The sequence below is a fragment of the Monodelphis domestica genome, chromosome 1 (genome assembly GCF_027887165.1).
Source record: "Monodelphis domestica isolate mMonDom1 chromosome 1, mMonDom1.pri, whole genome shotgun sequence".
In the NCBI taxonomy this organism is placed as follows: domain Eukaryota; kingdom Metazoa; phylum Chordata; class Mammalia; order Didelphimorphia; family Didelphidae; genus Monodelphis; species Monodelphis domestica.
Window position 1 is genome coordinate 2,080,168 of NC_077227.1, and position 21,208 is coordinate 2,101,375.

At 53.0% G+C, this 21,208-nt stretch overlaps 1 protein-coding gene across 5 annotated transcripts in view; it reads right to left on the bottom strand.

Annotated features, from left to right (window-relative positions):
* Positions 1 to 20,198, bottom strand: part of JAKMIP3 (Janus kinase and microtubule interacting protein 3) — an 85,998-nt gene extending 65,800 nt beyond the window's left edge. For 3 of the 5 annotated variants that reach the window (XM_056794889.1, XM_056794887.1, XM_056794884.1), the window contains exons 1-2: positions 20,046 to 20,198; positions 5,233 to 5,455 (exon numbers count right to left, since the gene is read on the bottom strand). In XM_056794889.1, coding sequence (XP_056650867.1) covers positions 5,233 to 5,367 — 135 coding nt within the window. In that variant the 5' untranslated portion in view covers positions 5,368 to 5,455; positions 20,046 to 20,198. The remainder of the gene's footprint in view (positions 1 to 5,232; positions 5,456 to 20,045) is intronic. The other 2 variants (XM_056794895.1, XM_056794890.1) reach the window with 1 other exon arrangement.
* Positions 20,199 to 21,208: the final 1,010 nt, after the last annotated feature.

Below are 21,208 nucleotides of genomic sequence, written 5' to 3' on the forward strand. Positions count from 1 at the left end.
GCCCGTCTGACCGTCAGGTGAAGAGCCAACAGCAAGCTGGGTAACGACGGGGCTGTGACCAGCGGCGCCCCGAGTGTCCCCCAGAGCCCCTCCCCTTCCCCCAGCCACCGGGGCCTCACACAGGCTCCAATGAACCATCGGAGGCGGCTACCTTGCTTCTGCCCCGGCTGCCCGCTGGGCCCTCCCATCCTCAGGCCTGTCTCAGCCACTTCTCAGCCCAGCCGGCTCCCGCCGTGGACCCTCCACAAGGCCAATGGCCCCGTCCACACGTGAAACTTCTCCCCATCGCAGCGCAGCACGTGCCAGGCTCGTGTGCGCCGGCCTCACTCCCCGAGGCCAGGACCGACTCTGGAAGTGGGGAAGAAGGGCGGCTTCAGGAAGGCGTGTGGTGAGGCTCGGATGACCAGACACTGGTCTAACTCTCGGCAAACCTTCAAGGATCTTCTATCCACACACGCATGTCCACACACACACACATGTTCATATGTGTACACATCCAGGTCAGCTGGCATGGTCACTGCATGCCTCTTTCTACAGGATGGCTGGGAAGGCCGGCTCCTCGGCAGAGACATCCTGGAGACATGGGGTTTGGAAACCCTGGGGGACAGCTGCTCCCCCTGCTCTGGGGACCCCGGCAAAACGGCTCGGGAAACCCCAGAAAAACCAGGTGGCAGAGCTGCTCAGGCCACTCTCTGAGCTGGGGGGCCCCGCGCCTTTCACGGGGAGCCGCAGCACCCTGGGCAAACCCCGGCTCCTTCCTGGCCTCTGCTTCTCCTCCGGGGCAGGAGATTCCAGAGAGAGGCCAGAAGCCCTTGGGGGAGTAGCAGTCCAGGGCCAGTCAGAGGGTCACAGTCTGCCAGGACGCACCTAAACATCCCAAAGCCTTTGGGCCTGCAGCCGCAACTTCCCACTCCTGCTGCTCCTGGAAGGGCCGTCACCCGGCAGAAGGTCCGGCCCTGGGACGTACCTCATCCTGTCCAGCACGCAGCCTCCCGGACAAGCGCTCCCAGGCCCTCGGGGCTCAGGCCGAGGATGGGAGCCCCATAAGCAGAGAGCAGGGCGGCCGGCGGCCTGACAAGCTGGCGGGCCTTCGGCGTTCCCGTTCTCTGGAGAAACGGTTGTAACTGTCAACATTTAAAATTGACACTCTCTCAGCTGTGCTTCAGACTCCAGTTCTTTCTGCAGCAGCCTCTCTACTTCTCATCCCTAAACTAACAAAACAAGACTTCTTCCCCAATGCTGTCCTCACAAGGGACAGTTCCGCAGGGCTTCCAGGCTGCTCCAGACTGGGTTGAGGCAGGGAGCCATGGCCAGAGGGAGAACGTGCCCCTCGGAGACGGGGTGGCACAGGGGGCAGGGAGACCAGTGATCCGAGTTTCAATCCTGCTTCTGCTCTTCTCCCTGGGGGCTGCTGTGCAGTGATTCCAAGGCAGAAGAAAAGGCAACAAGGGTGAAATGACTTGCCCAGGGTCACAAAGCAAAGAAGTGTCGGAGACCAGATTTCAATCCAGGATCTCCCACAGGGCAAGGCCTGGGGGCCGAGGAAAGGAACAAGCTGGCTACTGAAGACTGGTGGTTCCTGCATGTGGTCAGGTGGCACGCCTCTTGGACCGGCCACCAGCCCCACTGACTGACTCCCCAGGGCAGCCAGGAGGGCCCTCATCCCCCAGGAATCGATGCTTTGCCCCTCGAACCCCAAGTAATTATGAATAGCTAAAGGCTCTCCTGGTCACTCTGGGAGCTCTTGGGGACCCCAATAAAATTCCTGCCATGGCATGAAGAAAGGCACCCACACAGCTCCTCCAAGCAGCACTGGGGATGGCAGAGATTCAAAAACAGAACAATCAGCCTCCAAGGCACTGCCTGGCCCCGATCACCTAGCTATAGCGGCTCCTGCCCATCTGTGTCCCAGGTCCGAGACAGCGAAACACTCTCAATCCATCCCCCCAACGTCTGGATTTGATCATCTCTGAGTTTCTGACTCAGTGCAGAGAGCTGGAACCCTCAGGAGACGAGAGTCCAAGGATCCCGGTTCAGTTTAGGGTTCTGCCACGGACTGTGGGATCTTGGGAAAGTCATTTCTGTCTCTGTAAAGTGAGAGGTTTGTCTCCGAAGGTCGAAGGTCCCATCCAAAGCTCTTGTCTTTGTTGCTTCCTGTCTTTCATCTCTCTCTGTCACACACACACACACACACACACACACACACACACACACACACACACACACAGACCATGAAAAATCCTCCATAAAAATAGCTTGACTTTACTTGTAATGGAACCAAAAGGCATCTCCCAGCCCCTTGGTCCAGAGAGAGGGAAAATCCTAACTGGCAGGCAGGAGACCAAACCCTTCTTCCTCCCATCCCTACCAGAATGAACAGCCCCCTCCCAGCACCTGTAACAAAGCCCACTAAGACCTGGCTGGACAAATGACCTCCTGCCTCACTGACCATCAGCCTGGGAACTTCCCCCCATCCCAGTGCCTGAGACTGCCAACCCCTCGGGACCATCCAGTAAACTTGACCCAAGTAGCCCAGCTTGACCAATAGAGGCAACACGGGTCACCTCATCCCTGACAACCACCCTATAAAGGGCTGCATCCTTCTCTACTCAGATGGAGAACTGGGCAGCCATCTTTGCTGGTGCTGATCTCCTCCTCACCCCTCCTTTCCATTCCCTTGTCCCCCAAGCGGGCTCTGCAGCCACCTGTCCTGGCACTGTGCCTCTCTCCCTGACTGCTCCTTCCCCCGGACCCTCCTTCCCCCAGTAAAGCTTTCTCTTTGCCACCCACCTCACTCTCATCCCATTAGTCTCTCTGTTGGACCCTGGTCAGTCAGGCCTGACAATAACCAACGTTCAGCTAGGACACTAGGAAGGCTGCACGAGAGAAGAGGAGGATGGGGTGTGTGAGCACGCAGCCTCACGTCCCTATGGATGAAGACACCAAAGGGCCCAGATGGCCCTGGAGATGACCCAGGCACTAAGCAGTGAAGGTCAGGAGACAGCACGAAGGCTGCCATCACTGTTGGATGGTATATGGAACTGGATTGGGAGGCAGCTGAGGGGTGGGGGACAGTGTTGGCCTTAGAATCAGGGGGGTTGGGGTTCAAATCTCACCTTAAACACCTACTAGCTGTGCAACCCTGGGTCTCTGGTCCTCTCACTTGAAAAATGAGGATCATAATAGCACCTACCTCCCATGGCTGTTGCGAAGATCAATGAGAAAATATTTGTAAAGTGCTTAGCACAGTACTAGTCATAGTAGGGGCTTAATAAATGCTTCCTTCCCTCCTTCTTTCCCTCCTTCCATCCCCCTTCCTTCCTCACTTCTCTCCTTCCTTCCTCACTCCATTCCCTCCCTCCCTTCCTTCTTTCCTTCCTTCCTTCCTCTCTCCCCCTCCCTCCTTCCCTCCCTCCGTCCCCCTCTTTCCCCTCCCTCCCTCCTTCCCTCCCTCCCTCCGTCCCCCTCCCTCCCTTCCTCCTTCCCTCCCCCATACATCTCTAACCCCTCCCGCCTCTCTAGGATCCCGAGCCCTGCTGCGCCCCATTCGGTTGCCGCTCTGGCGCGGGTGCAGGTGCGGGGTGGGTGCTCAGGGTTCTGAGGAGACAGAGCCTGGGCAGGATTCATCTCCGACTTGGGCCCCGCAGGGTAGAGACCACCCGCAAGGAAGCCGGCTCTCTTGCGGGCACAGCGGGCGCCTGCTGGAAAGCTGAGAGGAGATCCGAATTCTGCAGCCGGGGGGCCCTAAGGTGACCCCAAGTTCACGGGGTGCCCCATCGGGGACAGAGCCCTTCGCTGGCGTCCCAGGAGGCCCGGGTGGTGCTGCAGCCCCACAGCCCTGCGCGGTCAGGCAGACGGGACCCTGGACGGCCTTTAGGACTCCACAGTGGGTGGGGAGAGGCCTTGGCTGCCGGCCCGCCCTAAGCTGCCTCCCTTTAAGAGCCCCAACTGGCGCCTTTGGTGAGAGGGCGGCTCCGAGGGGGGCAGCTGGCGCCGGCCCTGGCAGTCCCTGCGGTAGCCTGTGGGTGCCCGGAGAGCCCTCGGGTCACACTCGAGACCCGGCCCGACAGCTCCAGGAGGTGTCGATTTCTGAGAACAGAGGACGAGCGTGTGCGTGAGCGAGTCTACACGTGTGTGTGCCCATGTGTGCACTGTGTGACTGAGGGCATCCGTGTGCGTGTCTGACTGCCGGGGGTGCCCCGAGGACAAGCGCAGCATTCCCAGAAGCCCCCCAGGTTTGGGGGCTCCTCACGCCTAGGCAGCTGGATCTGCCCCCCCACGCACACACACGCATAGACACGCGTGTGCACACGGCCCCCCTTGTGTAAGGGGCCACCCAAGCAGAGGCCAGCTCTGCGGGGCCATGTGCCCTGCGTGGCGTCGGTGCCAGCCCCCGGTGCCCTCCTGGAGCTGCCACTTGCTCTGCCAAACAGAGCCAGCAGGGAGCCAGCCCGGCCCCCTCAGCCCTCCCCAGCCCTCCCCCCTCAGCCCCTTCGGTCTTCAGAGGAAGCCCCGAGCCCGGGACCGCGAGTGCTCCGGTCCTCCAGGAGCCTGGCAGGGAGACCTGTTGGCACGGCTGCTTTTGTGGGAGCTGGAAGGGAGGGGCTGGGAGGGGAGGGGCTGGGAGGGGAGGGGCTGGGAGGGGGACTGAGAGGGGAGGGGCTGGGAGGGGAGGGGCTGGGCGACCACTGGGTGGCTCCAGAGCCTCCTCTGCCTGGGAATCTGGAGCTGTGGTGCTCAGTCTGTGAGTGACCAGAGGGCGAGGTCGGGGCCTCGCGGCCCAGCAGAGGGGCTCTGGCCGGTCCCTTCACTCTTCTGGGTGAGGCGCTTCCCCGCCCCTGCAGAACCAGGCGATCGGTCGGAGCCGCCCTCCTGCTCTTTGCCCTGCCCCGCCGGACCATGGACAGCCGCTGCTGGCTGCCCAGCCTCGGGAGCGGGTCTGGAGCCTGTGGATGCCAGGCTGAAGCAGGGCAGACTCCCCTGCAGGCCCCCCGAGGCCCAGGCGCTCCCCGGGGCAGAGACGGAGCCCTCGCCCCAGGCGGCCCCTCATCCTTTCCACCAGGAGGCAGATTCGAACCCGGCTCCCTGCCGCTGAGCCTCAGCGCACTTGGAGGCTGAACTGAGGCCGGGACTGCTCTGCAGAGGGTTCGCTCTCCTTCCCCTGCCACGGCGGCTGAGGCCTCCCTGGAGCGGGAGGGGGGAGCCCCGGGCGCCCTTTCTGGCGCCTCCTACCTTGCTCTTCTCCTGCTGGAGCTCGATCTGGATGTCTGTGAGCTTGGCGCGCAGGTCCTCATTGGCGGCCTGCAGGGCAGCCAGAGCGTCCGGCTTCTCCCCCTTGGTGCGGCCGCCGCTGCCCTTCTTGGACATGGTGAAGGGCGGAGGAGAGCCCAGGACAGCCTCGCTCGAGCCTCCGGGAGTCTCCGTCCAGCCTCGGATCCTACATCGTCTCAGCCGTCTGGAAAAGAAAAGGGCAGCTCGTGTGGGCGCCCCGAAGCTCGCTCCCGGGGGCACCCCAAGCTCGCTCCGCCCCCGAGGCCGCCCCCCCCCCCGGGGCGCCCCAAGCTCAGGACAGAGTCCCAGCGCCGGACTGTTCGAGGCGCCAGTGAGCGTCTCCCTCCACGCTGGCCTTCTCCAGGGCCGGCCTCACTCACTCCCTAGTTCCCTAGCCCGGCCTAGACCCGGGTCCTGGTTCCTCTATGCCCCTCCCCGCCCCCCACTGCTGGGTGACCCTGGGCAAGTCACGTCACCCCCATTGCCTAGCCCTGACTGCTGACTCGAAGGGGGAAGGGGAGGGGACAAGAGAGCCCGAGGCGGCAGAGGCTGAGCAGCCCCAGAACCTCTCCCCGGCCTGGGAGTGAGCCTCCCAAGTCCCTGCTGCCCCTGCCGGAGCCCCCACCGGGGAATCGCCTCGAATGAGCCAAGTTCAGAGCTTCACAGAATTCTGCAGGGCCTGGGAAAGGGCTAGGAGGAGGGGGTGGGGGGTGTGTGTGGTGGTGAGGCCAAGCCCCTCCCAGGCCTCCCCCGGGGTGGGGGGTGTCTCACTGCTCCCAAGGGCTGCCCTCCCTCCGTCCTAGGTCCGTGGTGGCCGGCCCCTTCCCCCTCTTCTGTCTTGTGAACAGAAACAGCAAATAAAGGGGACAAACAGAAAAGAAGGCTGCCTGACGGGAGGCTCACCACCTGACGCACTCATTACTCAGCGGGGCCCCCATTCCCTGGCACCGGTGCCTTCCCACCAAGAGCCGTCCTGGGGGCCATCCTGCAAGGGAAAAGACCCCCCAAAGGCGAGCTCCCTCCAGGGCAGCAGCCGGCACAGAGCTACGGAGGAGGAAACCGAGGCCTGGGGGAGCCCGGCCACAACTATGCAGGCTGGACAGGCCTGGGGAGGCCCTGCCTGGCTGTGCCCCCAGGAAGGGGCAGAGGCGGAACTGAGGCCCCCCTCTGGCACCAGCACAGCTTCACCTTCCACAAAGCACGAGAATGAGCAGCTCAGCTGGTCTGGGCAGGCCCCCCCAGGGGCCTTCTCGGGGTTCTCTCCCTCGACGTGGGGGCCCGTGGAAGGTGCCTGCCAAAGAGGGGAGAGCTGCACCCTCCCAGCCTGGGTGCCCCTCAGGAGTCGGGCCGCCTCCCGTCTGCCCTTGCTGAGCCCAGAGATGGCAGAGCCACAGCGAGTCAGGCATTTGGTGAGGAGGGCTGCCCGCTTCACCGTGGCAGAAGGGGAAACTGAGGCCCAGATGGCAGGGACCCGCCATCCATCCGAGGCAGGAAAGACCAGGAAAAGGGGCCATCAAGAGCGCCATGCCTGCTCGTGCCCAGGGAGATGCCAGCGGCAGGCCGGAGGGCAGCCCGCTGCCAGCCCACAAGGGCGCGAAAGCTCTGCTTTTCAAGGGGAAGCGACGAGGCCAACCAGGCCGCCTTGGAGCTCCCACAAGCCTGGCCTCTCCATCACAGTCTTGGAGCCTGGCCTGGAGCAAGGAGAAGCCAAGGCCCTTGCCTGGGGTCCTGTGACCAGGATGTGTCGAGGCAGGACTCGAACTCGGGTCTTGTACCCCGTCCACCTTCTGTTGGTTCACAGGGCCTCCAAAGGCCAGTGGAATCCGGAAGGCCCGGCTATTCTCCCCCGATCCAGGGCTTCAGCTGCTAAGAAGCGGTTAAGAAAGCCCAAGCCGAGGGGAGGGGAGCAGAGGGGAGTGTGGCACCGAGGAAGCAGAACCCAGGATGCTGCGGGGCCTCCTAGCGCTGCTCTCCAGGGCCGAAGGGCTCCTCTGAAGACACCGCTTTCAGGCTGGGCTCTCCCAGCGTGGAAGTCCCCTTCCCCCCAGCTCGAACATGGGGGGGGGGTGTGGGCGTGCCCTTCCGGCTCCGGCCGTCGGGGTGCATCTCCAGGAAGCAACTTTCAGCCCGGGGTGCCACCAGAGGAGCCGGAGAGCTCCGGGCGGCTGGGCCAAGCCTGGAGCCCACAAGGAGACCCCAGAAAGAGGCTCGCTCGGTCCGTGGCCGGCCATGTCCAGCAGGGGGCGCTTCCGAGGAAGGAGGGAGGGGGCTGCCGCCTCCCCACCCGGCGCCCGAGGCACTGAGGACCCACCACACAGGCTCCTGCAGGCTCCTGCGCCCTCCCCTCCGGGCCATCACCCAGCCGGCAACCTCCGCCCCCCCCCCCGGGCCCCCGAGGGCTCCATCACACAGCGGCCTCCTCCAGCCGGCGCCCCCGGAGGGCTTCCGACCCCCTCCAGGCCCCTTTGGCCGGCTCAGCTCCCAGGGCGCCTCGGGGAGCCTCAGCCACAGCCGCCTCCGCCCCGGGGCTCCCCTGTCTCTCCCTCGGCCTCGCTGCTCCAGGCGGCCCCACGTGCCTGCCCTGCTCCGAGCTCGCCTTCCTCGTCCGGGCCTGTGTGCGAGGTTCTCCGCTCTCGCGGGGCTTCCGAGAGGGCCGAGGAAGGAGCCTCCCTCCCACAGACCACCGCAGGGACCGGGCGAGGCTGGGGTCTGAGTGCATCGTGGGGGGTCAAGCCGAGCCCTTGGAAGGGCATTGTGGGGCGCAGGCGAGCCCCCACATGTTTCCTGGAGGGGGGCCAGCATCGGGGTTGCTCCTAGCAGGGGCCTCAGGAACAGCTGCTTCCCTCCCTCCCCCACCGAGGAAGCTCGGACTGGAGGGCTGGAACGACACGCCTGAGGCACAGGGGCAGCCCCAGTGGGTCTACCCGAAGGGGGGCTGGGCGCCCCGGGATCCCAACAGCTCACAGCTGCTTCCAAGCTTTCTCCTGGCCCAAGGACAGCTCCCGTTTCCATGGCAGCCATCATTGCCATTTTACAGAGGGGAAACGGAGGTTCAGAGACTTACTCCGGTCACAGAGCCAGGAGTGCCTGGGGCAGGATTGGAACCCAGCTCTCTTCTGATTCTGAGCTCAGCTTCCACTGTTTTACGCTGCCAGCTTTGGGCTTCCTGGGCTTGTGCCAATTCCCATGAATCCACTTAACTTCGGTGGAGAAAATCCGGGTCTTTCCAGGAATTCTGGGCATGGCAACCACTCTGCTCTGATGTCCCCATTGCTGTTTTCATTCTTCTGGACTATTTTTGGTCCTTAATCGGGCATTTGGCTTGGCATTCAATGCCGTCCACAGCCTGGCTCCAATGGACCTTTGCCGCCTTAGTTCCCGCCCTCAGCTCAAGGTCCACTCCTGGGCCACTTGAACATCCCCGCCCCCCCCCCAACCTGCACGTGCCTTCACCAACTACTGTCAAAGCCCGACTCAGGGGCCACCTCCTCCATGAAGCCTGCCTTGAGCCCCATCTCCGACAGCCTTCCTTCGTTCACCGGGTGCCATGTTGATGTCCTTCGTTGTTCAGGCGTCAGTGAGGTGGTTAGTGCAGCATCAGCCCTTATTAACCAACCCACACCACGAGACCCGAGAAGAGGACTGTGTGGCCTTTCTTCTGTGGAGCCACAGTGCGGGCTGGGCGGGGAAGCTCCCGCCCTCTGGTGCCGCCATATTGTCTGCGTGAGGCCTGGCTCCGGCAGGACGGAGGGGCTCTTCCGCCATTCCGCCTGCTGCTGGAGTCACCCGGACTTTGGGGTGGCGCCAGCCTGGGCAGCCCTTCTGCGTCCTGAAGCTTCAGGGTCCTCCTCTGAGAAATGAAGCCGAGGCGGGAGCAAAGATCTCGGAATCCAAACATTCTGCGGCCCGGCAATGGCGGCACTCAAGCACCGAATCCCCTCTGGGTCCCCCATCGGACGCCTCCCCGACCCAACCCGACGGGGCCCAGAAAAGTGGCTCGTGCTGGGTCCACGTAGGCCTGGCCTGAGCACTTGCTGAGAGGCAGAGCCAGGATGGCAGTCGAGGAGCGGGAAAGCCCAAACCTCTGGAATCCTCTCCGACAGACCTTAAAATGAGGATTCAACACGAGCACTGGAGTGAGAGAAGCAACAGGTGGATGGGATGGCGTGAAGCAGCTTTCCTGCGGAAAACAACTGGGAGGGAGGCAGGCAAGAGGGGAGCCCAGCCCAGGAGGCCCCACCTAGGAGCCCCATCCGCTGCCCCCGGTGCTGAACCCGGACCCAAGCCAACATCGCCTACCCATCAAAAGGAAGTATGTTCTTTCAGGGCAAACAAAGGCTCATTTGGTGGAGCAGAAGACTTCCAAGAATTCCCCATGAGAAGGCCAGATCTTTACTGAAACTTTTATGTGCCAATATAAGACTCAAGAGAACATAAAAACACAAATAAGAAAGAGAAAATGTAAGGGATTCAATAAGGTCCAACTGTTTATATTCCTACGTGGAAAATGACATTTGTAATTCTTTTTAAAATGCCGTATTAAAGCAATTGTCAGGACTCATAGACGGAGGGCATGGCAGTATGACGATTGGGAGGATAGGACATGCAGAAAAATCAAGGGGCGGAAAAGGGAATTGCAATGAAAGAAAAGGGAAGGGAGTGATGGAATAGGGTAAATGATCTCAAGTAAGGAGGTACAAAACTAGGAGAGTGAGGGGAGGATAAAGGTAATGAGGGGAAATGCTTACTTATGGAAAGCCTCATTCTTGTTGTAATTGGCTTTGAGATGAAGAGACAGCTATACTCATTTGGCTATAGAATCCTACCTTAACCTACAGAGAAGCAAGAAACAAGGAGAGGCAATAGAACAGAGGGGTAAGTAAGGGGTGATGATTGAAAGCAAAAAGCTTGAGAGGAAGCATAGTGAAAGGAGAGAGAAAGAATAGGATCGAAAGTGAGATGGAAGGGAATACACAATTGGTAATTATAACTGTGAATGTGAACAAGATGAACTACCCATAAAATGGAGTGGAGAGCAGAGTGGATTAAAAACCAGAATCCTACAGTGCATTTTTATAAGAAATACATTTAAGGCAGGGAGACACACAGAGTAAAAGTAAGGGGCTGAAGCAAACTTATTGTGCTTCAGCTGAAGTAAAAAAAGAGGAGTAGCAACTATGATCTCAGACAAAGTTAAAGCAAAAATAGATCTAATTAAAAGATAAGAAATTATATCTTCCTAAAAGGTATTAGAAACAATGAAGTAATGTCAATATTTAACATATATGCATCAAATGGTACAGCCTCCAAAATTTTAAAAGAGAAATTAAATGAACTTCAGGAGGAAGTAGGCGGTAAAAATATACTAGTGGGGCACCTCAATTTCCTCCTATCAGAGCTAGAAGAATCAAACCAAAAAATAAATGAGAAAGAAGTGAAGGAAGTGAATGAAATTTCAGAAAAAAAATATATTTAATAGATCTCTGGAGAAACTGAATGGAAATAGAAAAGAATATACCTTCTTTTCAGCAGTACATAGCAGACACAAAAATTGACAATGTATTAGAGCATAAAAACTTCACAACCAAATGTAGAAAAGCAGAAACAACAAGTTCATCCTTTTTATATCATAACGCAACAAAACTTGCAATCAATAAGGGTCTATGGAAAGACAAATAAAAATTAATTAGAAACTAAATAATCTAATTCTAAAAAAGGGTAGGTCAAAAAACAAATTATAGAAACAATCAATTTCACTAAGGTAAATGACAATAAGGAGACAATGTAGCAAAATTTGTAGGATACAGCCAAAGAAGTATTTAGGGAAAGATTTATATCTCTAAATGCTTACATCAATAAAACAGAGAAAAAGCAGACCGATAAACTGGACATGCAATAAAATAAATCTAGAAAAAGACAAATTTAAAATCCTCAAAGATTAAATTAGAAAATTTAAAATCAAAGGAGAAATCAATAAAACTGAAAGTAAGAGAACCATGGAACTAATAAATAAGATTCAGAGTTGGTTTTATGGGGGGGGGAATAAAATAGGTAGAGCATTGGGTATTTTGATTTTTAAAAAAGGAAAGAAGAAGATGAATAACCAGTATCAAAAATGAAAATGGTGAATTCATCACCAAAGAAGAAATTAAAACATAATTAGAAGCTATTTTGCTCAATTATATGCCAGTAAATGTGACAATCTAAGTGAAATGGATTAATATTTACAAAAATATAAATTTCCCAGGTTAGCAAAAGAGGAAATAAAATATTTAAATGATCCCATCTCATGAAAAGAAATTGAAAAAGCCATCCATGAACTACTTAAGAAAAAGTCCCCCCCCCCCAACTAACCAACTCAGAAACATAAGCTGGTTTTCCCTTTTTATTAAGATGTTTATTTTTCCCTATGACTCTTCAATAAATCTGGCTTATCTCACCTTCTCTCCACCTATCCACATATCTCAAATGTTCTTAAAGACCCTTTGAGATCATTAGTCACAGCTGAGTAATTCTAACCTGGATATGAGGCAAGACAGACCATGGAGTTGAGTGCGATGAGTACAGACTTAACAAATGATATTTATATACACACCAATTTGAAGAGAAAAAATGCATTTCTTTAGGTTTCAAACACTGAGTAACAAATATAATGCAAAAATAAAGACCTGTTGAAAAGTTAAAAAAGAAAGAAGAAAGAAAGAAAGAGAGAGAGAGAGAGAGAAAGAGAGAAAGAGAGAAAGAAAGAAAGAAAGAAAGAAAGACAGACAGACAGAAAGAAAGAAAGAAAGGAAGAAGGAAAGAAAGAAAGAAAGAAAGAAAGAAAGAAAGAAAGAAAGAAAGAAAGAAAGAAAGAAAGAAAGAAAGAAAGAAAGAAAGAAAGAAAGAAAGAAAGAAAGAAAGAAAGAAAGAAAGAAAGAAAGAAAAAGAGTCCCCAGGGCCAGATGGATTCACAAGTGAATTCTATCAAACATTTAAAGAACAATGAATCCCAATGTCCTATAAACTATATAGGAAAGTAGGCAGAGAAGGAATCCTAATTCTTTTTATGACACAAATATGGTATTATTACCTAAGCCAGGAAAAGTGAAAAACAGAGAAAGACAATTATAGGTCAATTTCATTAATGGTTGTATATGCAAAAATCTTAAGTAAAATTCTAGCAAAGAGACTACAGCATATATCACAAGGATTATTCACTATGACCAAGTGGGATTTATAACAGGAATGCTGAGCTGGCTTAATATTAGGAAAACTATCAGCATAATTGACCATATCAATAGCCAAACTAACAGAAATCACATGATTATCTCCACAGATACAGAAAAAGCCTTAGACAAAATGCAACCCCCATTTCTATTAAAAACACTGAAAAGCATATAGAATAATTGGATAGGATAATTCCTTAAAATAATAATTCCTTAAAATAATAAGTAGTATCTTCCTAAAGCCATCAGCATGTATCATCTGCAATGGGGGTAAGTTCGAAGATTTCCCAGTAAGATCAAGGGTGAAGGCAAGGGTGCCCATTATCACCTCTATTATTCAATATTGTGCCAGAAATGCCAACAATAGCAATTAGAGAAGAAAAAGAAAATTGAAGGAGTTAAAGTAGGCAATAAGGAATCTAAATTATCACTCGTTGTGGATGATATGATGGTATGCTTAGAGAATCTTAGAGAATCAACTAAAAGGATAGTTGAAATAATAACTAGCAAAGTTGCAGGATACAAGATAAACCCACATAAATCATCAGCATTTCTATATATTTCCAAAAAGCTCAGCAGCAGGAGTTAGAAAGAGAAACTCCTTCTAAAATCACTCTGGGAAATGACCTCAGCAAGACAGTCTATGATAAGCCCAAAGATCCCAGTTTTGGGGACCAAAACCCACTATTTGATAAAAACTGCTGGGAAAATTGGAAGACAGTGTGGGAGAGTTTAGGTTTGGATCAACACCTCACAGCCTACACCAAGATAATCTCAGAATGGACGAATGACCTGAATATAAAGAAGGAAACTATAAGCAAATTAGATGAACACAGAATAGTTTACCTATCAAATCTTTGGGAAAGGAAAGACTTTAAAACCAAGAAAGAGCTAGAAAAAAATCACAAAATGTAAAATCAATAATTTTGATTACATCAAATTAAAAAGGTTTTGTACAAACAAAACGAATGCATCCAAAACTAGAAGGGAAGCAACAAATTGGGAAAATCTTCATTACAAAACCTCTGACAAAGGTCTAATTACTCAAATTTATAAAGAACTAAACCAATTGTACAAAAAAATCAAGCCATTCTCCAACCAATGGGCAATGGGCAAGGGACATGAATTGGCAATTTTCAGTTAAAGAAGCCAAATCTATTAATGAGCACATGAAAAAGTTTTCTAAATCTCTAATAATCAGAGAAATGCAAATTGGAACAGCTCTGGGGTATCACCTCACACCTGGCATATTGGCTAACATGACAGCAAAGGAAAGTAATGAAGGCTGGAGGGGATGTGGCAAAGTTGGGACATTGATGAATTGCTGGTGTATTTGTGAATTGGTCCAACCATTCTGGAGGGCAATTTGGAACTACACCCAAAGGGCGATAAAAGACTGTCTGCCCTTTGATCCAGCCATAGCACTGCTGAGTTTGTAACCCAAAGAGATAATAAGGAAAAGGACATGTACAAAAATATTCATAGCTGCACTCTTTGTGGTGGCAAAAAATTGGAAAATGAGGGAATGCCCTTCAGTTGGGGAATGGCTGAACAAATTGTGGTATATGTTGGTGATGGAATACTATTGTACTCAAAGGAATAATGAACTGGAGGGATTCCATGTGAACTGGAAGGACCTCCAGGAACTGATGCAGAACGAGAGGAGCGGAACCAGGTGTGAATCTTAAAACTGCTCAGACTGTACCTTGGAACATTTGGTTAAGGCTATTCCCCATTTAAACAATGGAGATACTTAGTCAGGAATGTATTGGGAATTTTACATCACTCCACCCATACTTAGGCATACTTTAGGGGAAGATAAAGTTGTAAAACTCCTTACTGAACAATGAAGGTACTTAACTCATACTTATAGTGAGGCCAAAACCTTAAGCTAAGTCTATTTTTAGATCTAATACAAAAGGGTTCTAAGTACCTATAAAGGTTAAATTAATCACTAAAAGGTCAAGCAACATACAAATGGCAAGCTTAGCAAAGAGGCGTGAAGTACTCAGAAGATATAATCTACACAGAGAAGGTGAGAACTAAAGAGTGGTGAAAACTAAGAATGGGCAGTCCTAGGAAAAGCGTCTACTGTGATTGGTAGAAGTGAAAATTTAGGGGAGGTGGCACAAGAGAAAATTTTCTTTAAAAGGAAGGAGCTTGAGGCCTCTGAAGGGAGTTCAGCTTTGGAAGCTGAATTGGAGGTCAGGAGTCAGAGGAGGCTCTCTGAAGGAGTTGGAGCTCTGACTAGTTGGAGTAGCTGGGTCTCTGAACACTAGAGTTTTGCTTGGAACAATCTTGTGGTGAGTGATTAAAGACTGACTTAGTTTCCTCTCTTAAAGAGAAAGGCCTAGGTCATCTGGCCTAGGCCCTAGCCTTTTCCTACTATTTCCTCTTACTCTGTCTCTTTCCCTTCCATTAATTCCTTCATTTGTATTAATTAAAATCTCCATCAAACCCAGCTGACTTGGGTATTTCATATTTGGAAATTTTTCCCATGGCAACCACTCATTTTTTATTTAAATCAAGACACTAAAAATTATCTTTACAGTTTTGGCAATTAACAGTCTTGAAACCATATTTTCGTGGTCACACAGGAAAACATTATACACAGAGATGGATACATCATAGCACAATCAAATGTAATGGACTTCTCCATCAGTGGCAATGCAGGGATCCTGAACAACTTGGAGGAATCTATGAGAAAAACCACTATCCACATTCAGAGGAAAAACTGTGGGAGTAGAAAAACAGAGGAAAAACAACTGCTTGATCACATGGGTCAAAGGGATATGATTGGGGATGTAGACTCTAAATGAACATCCCAGTGCAAACAACATCATTGAAATGGGTTCTGATCAAGGACACAAATAATACCCAAAGAAATTGTGCATCGGCTGAGGGAAGGGTGGGTGGAGGGGAGGGAGGGAAATAAAGTGAGTATTGTAACCAAAAAAAAATTAAAATTAAATTAAATTTACATTTAAAAATAAAAAAAATTACTCTAGAGAATCTAAACCATCTGGGAATCTATTTGCCAAGACAAACACAGGAGTTATAAATACAAATATACACAAAAGACTTTTCATACAAATAAAGTCAAATCTAAACAATTGGAAAAATCTTAATTGCTCAAGGGTAGGCTGAGCTAATAAAATAAAAATGACAATCCTATCTAAATTAATTTACTTATTCAGTGCTATACCAATCAAACTACCAATTCCACAGAACTAGACAAAATAATAATGATTGTTAAAATCAATAAAAACAAAAATAATAACAAAATTCATCTGGAAGAACAAAACATCAAGAATACCAAGGGAGCTAATGAAAAAAATGTGAAGGATGGTGGCCTCGCTGTACCAGATCTGGAGCTGTGCTATAAAGCAGTAATCATCAAAACAATTTGGTAACGGCTAAGAAATAGAATTGTAGATCAATGGAATAGATTAGCTATATAGCAATCTACTGTTTGATAAACCCAGAGATCCCAGCTTTTGGATAAGAACTCACTATTTAACAAAAACTGCAGGGAAAATTGGAAACCAGAATGGCAGATACTAAGTATAGACCAATATCTACACCCTATACCAAGATAGTCAAATAGGCATATGATTTCGATATAATAAATAATACTACTAGTAAATTAAGGAAGGTAAAATAGTTGACCTGGCAGATCTAAGGAGAAGGGAAGAATGTGTGCCCAAACAAGAGATAGAGAACATTATAAGATATAAAATGAATAATTTTGATTATATTAAATTAAAAGGCTTTAGTACAAATAAAACCAATGCAACCAAGATTAGAAGGGAAGCAACAAACTGGGAAAACATTTATAACAAATAACAAATTTCTCTGATAAAGGTCTCTTTTCTCCAATTTATAGAAAACAAAGTCAAAATTTATAAGAATACAAGTCATTCCCCAATTGACAAATATGAAAGTATATGCACAAGCAATTTTCAGATCAATAAATCAAAGCTATCAATAATCATATGGGGAAATGTTCTAAATCCGACTTGAAATGCAAATTAAAACAGTGTTGAGGTACTACTTCACACCTATGAGATAGGCCAATAAGGCAGTAAAGTGACAAATGTTGGAGAGGATGTGGCAAAACTGGGACATATAGTTGGTGGAGTTGTGAACTGATCTAACTCTTCTGGGGAGCAATTTTGAACTATGCCCAAAGGCCTATGGAACTGTGCATAGCCTTGCTCCTGTAATACCACTATCCTGGGTCTCTATACCAAATGGATCATAAAAGAGGGGAAAGGACCAATTGTATGAAAATATTATGGCAACTTTTTGTGTGGGCAAAGAGTTGGAAATGGAAGGGATGCCCATCCATTGGGGAATGGCAGAACAAAATGTGATAAAAATGATGGTGATGGAATACTTTTGTGCTCTAAGAAATGATGAGCAGGAGGATTTCAGAAAGAGCTGGTAAGATCTACACAGAATGCCGTGGAGTTAAAGGAGCCGAACTGGGAGAACACTGTAAACAGCAATATGGGACAATGACTATCTGGGAAAAGTCGGCTCCTCTCGGCAATAGGAGGATCCAGAATGAGTCTGAAGGGCTTATGACACTGAATGTTCTTCACCTCCAGAGAGAGACCTGTTGGAGTCAAGTGCAGATCAAAGCCTGTTCTCTTTCACACTGGTCTAGTTACAGTTGTGTATGAATATTCTCTTACAACAATGACCAACATGGAAGTATGTTTTGCATGATGACACACATATAACCCAGATCAGATGGCTAACCCTCTCCAAAAATTGGGGGGGGGGGGCAGGGAGGGATAGAAACAATTTGTTGGATCTTATAATGTCAGAAAACACTTGTAGAAAGTGTATTATTACAGGTATTTGGGAAAATAAAGAAAAACATATTGGATCAGGAAGCCTTAGGGAGAGGAGAGTCCCTCCACTCATGATGCCAGAGATTTCCACAGAATTGGTCTCACTATGTGTGCTACAGTGGAGTCACGTCTGGGGGGGGGGGCATGGAGTGCCTGTCCAGAGCCATCACTTCAAGGTAAGGAAGCCACAAGACTATCACTCCGAGTGTTGGCCTCGAAGCATGGCAGTCCTCAGCTCTGACTCCAGTTCTGACACCTCCTAATTCCTGTGTGACCTTGGGCAAGTCCCTCCCTGACTCGGATTCATGCTCATTTCCAAAATGGATGCCCAGCTCAGTCTCTGATGGGAGGCTTCTGCCCTGCCCTCAGCTTTATAGAGGAAACCACTCACATGAAGGAATTTAACCCTTCTAGCTGCCCAGTGCAGGGATCCCTCCACACACACTTGCCTTCACTCAACAAGGACGGGACCCAAAGCTCAGAAACAAAGCCACGTGTCCTGGGTCACACAGCTAGCTCGCCCTGAGGATGGACTGCACTGAGGCTTTCTGCCTCCAAACCCAATGCCCTTGAACTGCCCCACCCAGCCTCCTGCATCTCCTTGCATGGCAATCATTCTGAATGCTGACCTCCATTCCCCCAACCCACCTTCTTCCCACAGGCTAGCATATGGCAGCCATTGCTGGGTGCCAGGGCTTCCGCAAGCTTCTCCAAGCTCCCTGGACTGGAGCGGTACAGGCGACCTTTCCCATAGAGCCTGCCCTTGGACGCATTCCAGGACACACCAAGGTACCAGCTAGCAAACGGAGTGTAAACCTCCAGCCCAATCAGCGAGGCTAACTGGCTCTCCAGAGACTTGTGATCACGGCACTTGGGAGCTGGACATCACCTGAAACTCTGGGCTCTCCTGGGAGGGGGAGCCTCTTCTCCCTCCTTCTCCACTTTCTCTCCGTACAGGTACAGCCCAGCAGAGGAAGCAAAAGCCACTGGATTCCCGCTGGGAAGATCATCCTATGCGGGCAGGTGCTTCTCCAGCTTTACTGAGCAAGTGGAGGCTCTCCCGGTGCTCCTTTTTCACCCCCACCACCAACTTGAACCTTTTGACACTGTCCCCCATTCTTCCCCTTTTGCCCCAGGCTTCCCTGAAGGCATGGACCTTGTCCTCAGCAATGCCGGCCACTGTCCCATCTGTCAGTGGCTCAGCCGTGCAGAACATCTCGCCATCTTTAGGCTCTCCCCAGCCACTGGCTTCTTCGTGGCTACCCACAAACACACCCACGTTTCCCCCATTCTGAAAAGCCTTCTCCTTCACCTTGCCACCTGGCTCCTTCTCCCTGTCACACGGTGGCTTGGCTACTCCTGCTTCCTCTGCCTCCTCTCTAGCTCCCAACCTCACCTTTAACTGAAAGTGGCCTCCCCAGGGAGTCAGTGTCTGCTCTCTCCGGCTATGCCACAGGCCTTTCTTCTCAGTCCTCCCCCTCCCCTGTAGTGCAAAAGCTTCCCCACAGAGTGCCCAGGAACCCAAACACTGATCCGGCAATCCCACTGCTGGGAGACGATGGCCCCCGGGCCGGGGTGGGGAGCGACAAAGAGCAGGAAGCAGGGCTTTGCCCATCCACTCTGGGAGATGGCAGCACCTGAAGAATTCAGAAACTCGGGAGAGGACTTCTCTGAATGGATGCAGAGGACATCCTGCTGACAGACACTGGTTCCCATGGCAACCACAGCAACGGAACCCAGGAGGAAACCCTTGCCAATGTCCGAGCCTACTGGCCAAGGAGGCCTGACTCCCTCCACTTGGGAGACCGCCGACTCCAGCCCAAGAACTGGACGTGGGGTGTCCGGCAGACCCAACAGAGTGTTTGTGGGGAGGAAGGACTCCACGGGGGGAGGGAAAGGACAAAAAGCATCCGCAATCCATTTGAAGTTGAGCAGAGCCAGCATGGGGAAGGGGGAAGTGGGAAGAGCTAATGGGGAGCCCTTGAGGGATTGTTGTGTTCCAATCCCGTCTCTGACTGGCGACTAGCTGTGTGACCCAGGGCAAATCATCTGGCTTCTCTGTGCCTTAGTTTCCTCATCTGTAAAATGAGAGGCTGTTGGCAGTGGGCCCCCAAGATCCATTCCTGAGAAATCTGTGACCCTATAAGCCTGGGATGTCTTTCAGATCCAGCAGCTGGGGAAACTGAGGCCCCACTGGCCCCTTGCCTAAAGAAGGTTCCATCCAGAGGGATGCCGCCTCTTTGTTTCATCTGATGATCCCCAGCGGGCCCCTCACCCAGGGACCCCTCGTCCTGGAAGTCCCCACCCAGAGCACATTGGCCTGGGAGGCCACACAGAGACACGCTCACAACACACACATGCACACAACACACCGACACACACTCACACACTCACACCATTTGCAGAATCCCGGGAGCAGCAGAAGCCAGAAGCCAGCGGGGCCGCCAGAGCCCCTCCCGCGCAGTCGGTCCCGGGGGAGCCTGTGGCGCTGGCGCGGAGCCGCCGGGCCTGCCCAGGGCTGCCGTTTGGGCCCCGAGCCCCCCCCCCCCAGCCCTCTCCTGGGGACGGGCCGACCCCATGCCGTGGTCTCCCCGGGGCGGCCTCTCTAGCTGCGGCCTGGAGGAGGGGGCGGCCCTGGCAGCCTCCTCCCTCCCTCCCTCCCTCCCTCGCTCGCTCGCTCGCAGCGCGCCGCGCCGCATCCCACCTTTGCCGACGCTCCGGGCTCCTCCATCCCCGCCATCCCCGCCATCCCCGCCGCCTGTGCCGAGCCCGTCCGCTCCGGCCCCGCCTGCACAGCGCGGCCAGCTGGGCGCGGGATGACTCAGCACAGGCTCGGCTCAGGTTCCGGGGAATTTACCAAGCTGGGGGGGGGGAGGGGTGCACGCGGGCCGGCCTCAGGGTCCGCGTCTGTCAGAGGAGGGGGCGGCTCCAATGGGGCACCCACGTGGGGTCACCGCCTTCCCCGTGCCTCAGTTTCTTCATCCGTAAAACCAGGGCAGAGGGCCGAACGGGACTTCAGTGCCCCCCCCCCCGCAGCCTAATTGAACTCCTCCAGGAAGGAACGGACCCGCCCCCCCCCCGTTGGAAGCCTCTTCCCAGGGTGCCCCCCACCCCCACCCCCGCGGCGGTCCTCCTGGCCCCCCTACCCCAGGTGCGGTGCGGTGTGGGTGAGAGAACTTTCCAAGTGGCCCGTCGGGGAGTCCGTGGGGCGCTTCCTCTGTGGCACCCGGCGGGTCCACCCAGCCCTTTGCCCTCGGTTGGCCCTCGGGGGCACCTGCGCCCCATGAGCCACCCACCGACAAGGCTGCGGGACGATGGGGGGGGGGAGCCTCCCTTCCTGGAGCCACTGGCGGATCACAGCAAGGACCGAGGTTCCCCCTGGGGCTGGCTGCAGGAGGGGGCGGGGCCACCGGCCCTTCTATGGCTTTTGGGGGCAAATGCGGCAGGAGCCCCCGGGGGCGGCCCCTTCTGGGTCTCTGACCATTGGGATCTCTGGGACTCAGTATGCCCAGCTGTAGGCTGGGGAGAACAACAGCTGCACCACCTTCAGGGACCCGGCGGGCCTCCCGGCACTGCTGCCCTCGGCCAGGCCTTTCCCCCACGCCAGGAGGGGAGGGCCGGCTGCCTGGCACTGGGCCATGGCGCCCTCCCTCCCTGGCACTCCAAACAGAGGCTCCGGGCACTGGCTGGCCCCAGCTGGGAGGCCAGGAGGGACCCGGTTCCTGGTAGTGGCTGGAGGCTGCCTCGGCCTCCCCATCCGTGCTAGGAACGAGTCCCCTCCCTCCCCGCTGAGCCTCCCCTGGCTTCCTTCTCCCCAAAGGGGGGCCGAGGAGAGCCGGGGAGACCGGGCAGAGCGGGGAGTGCTCA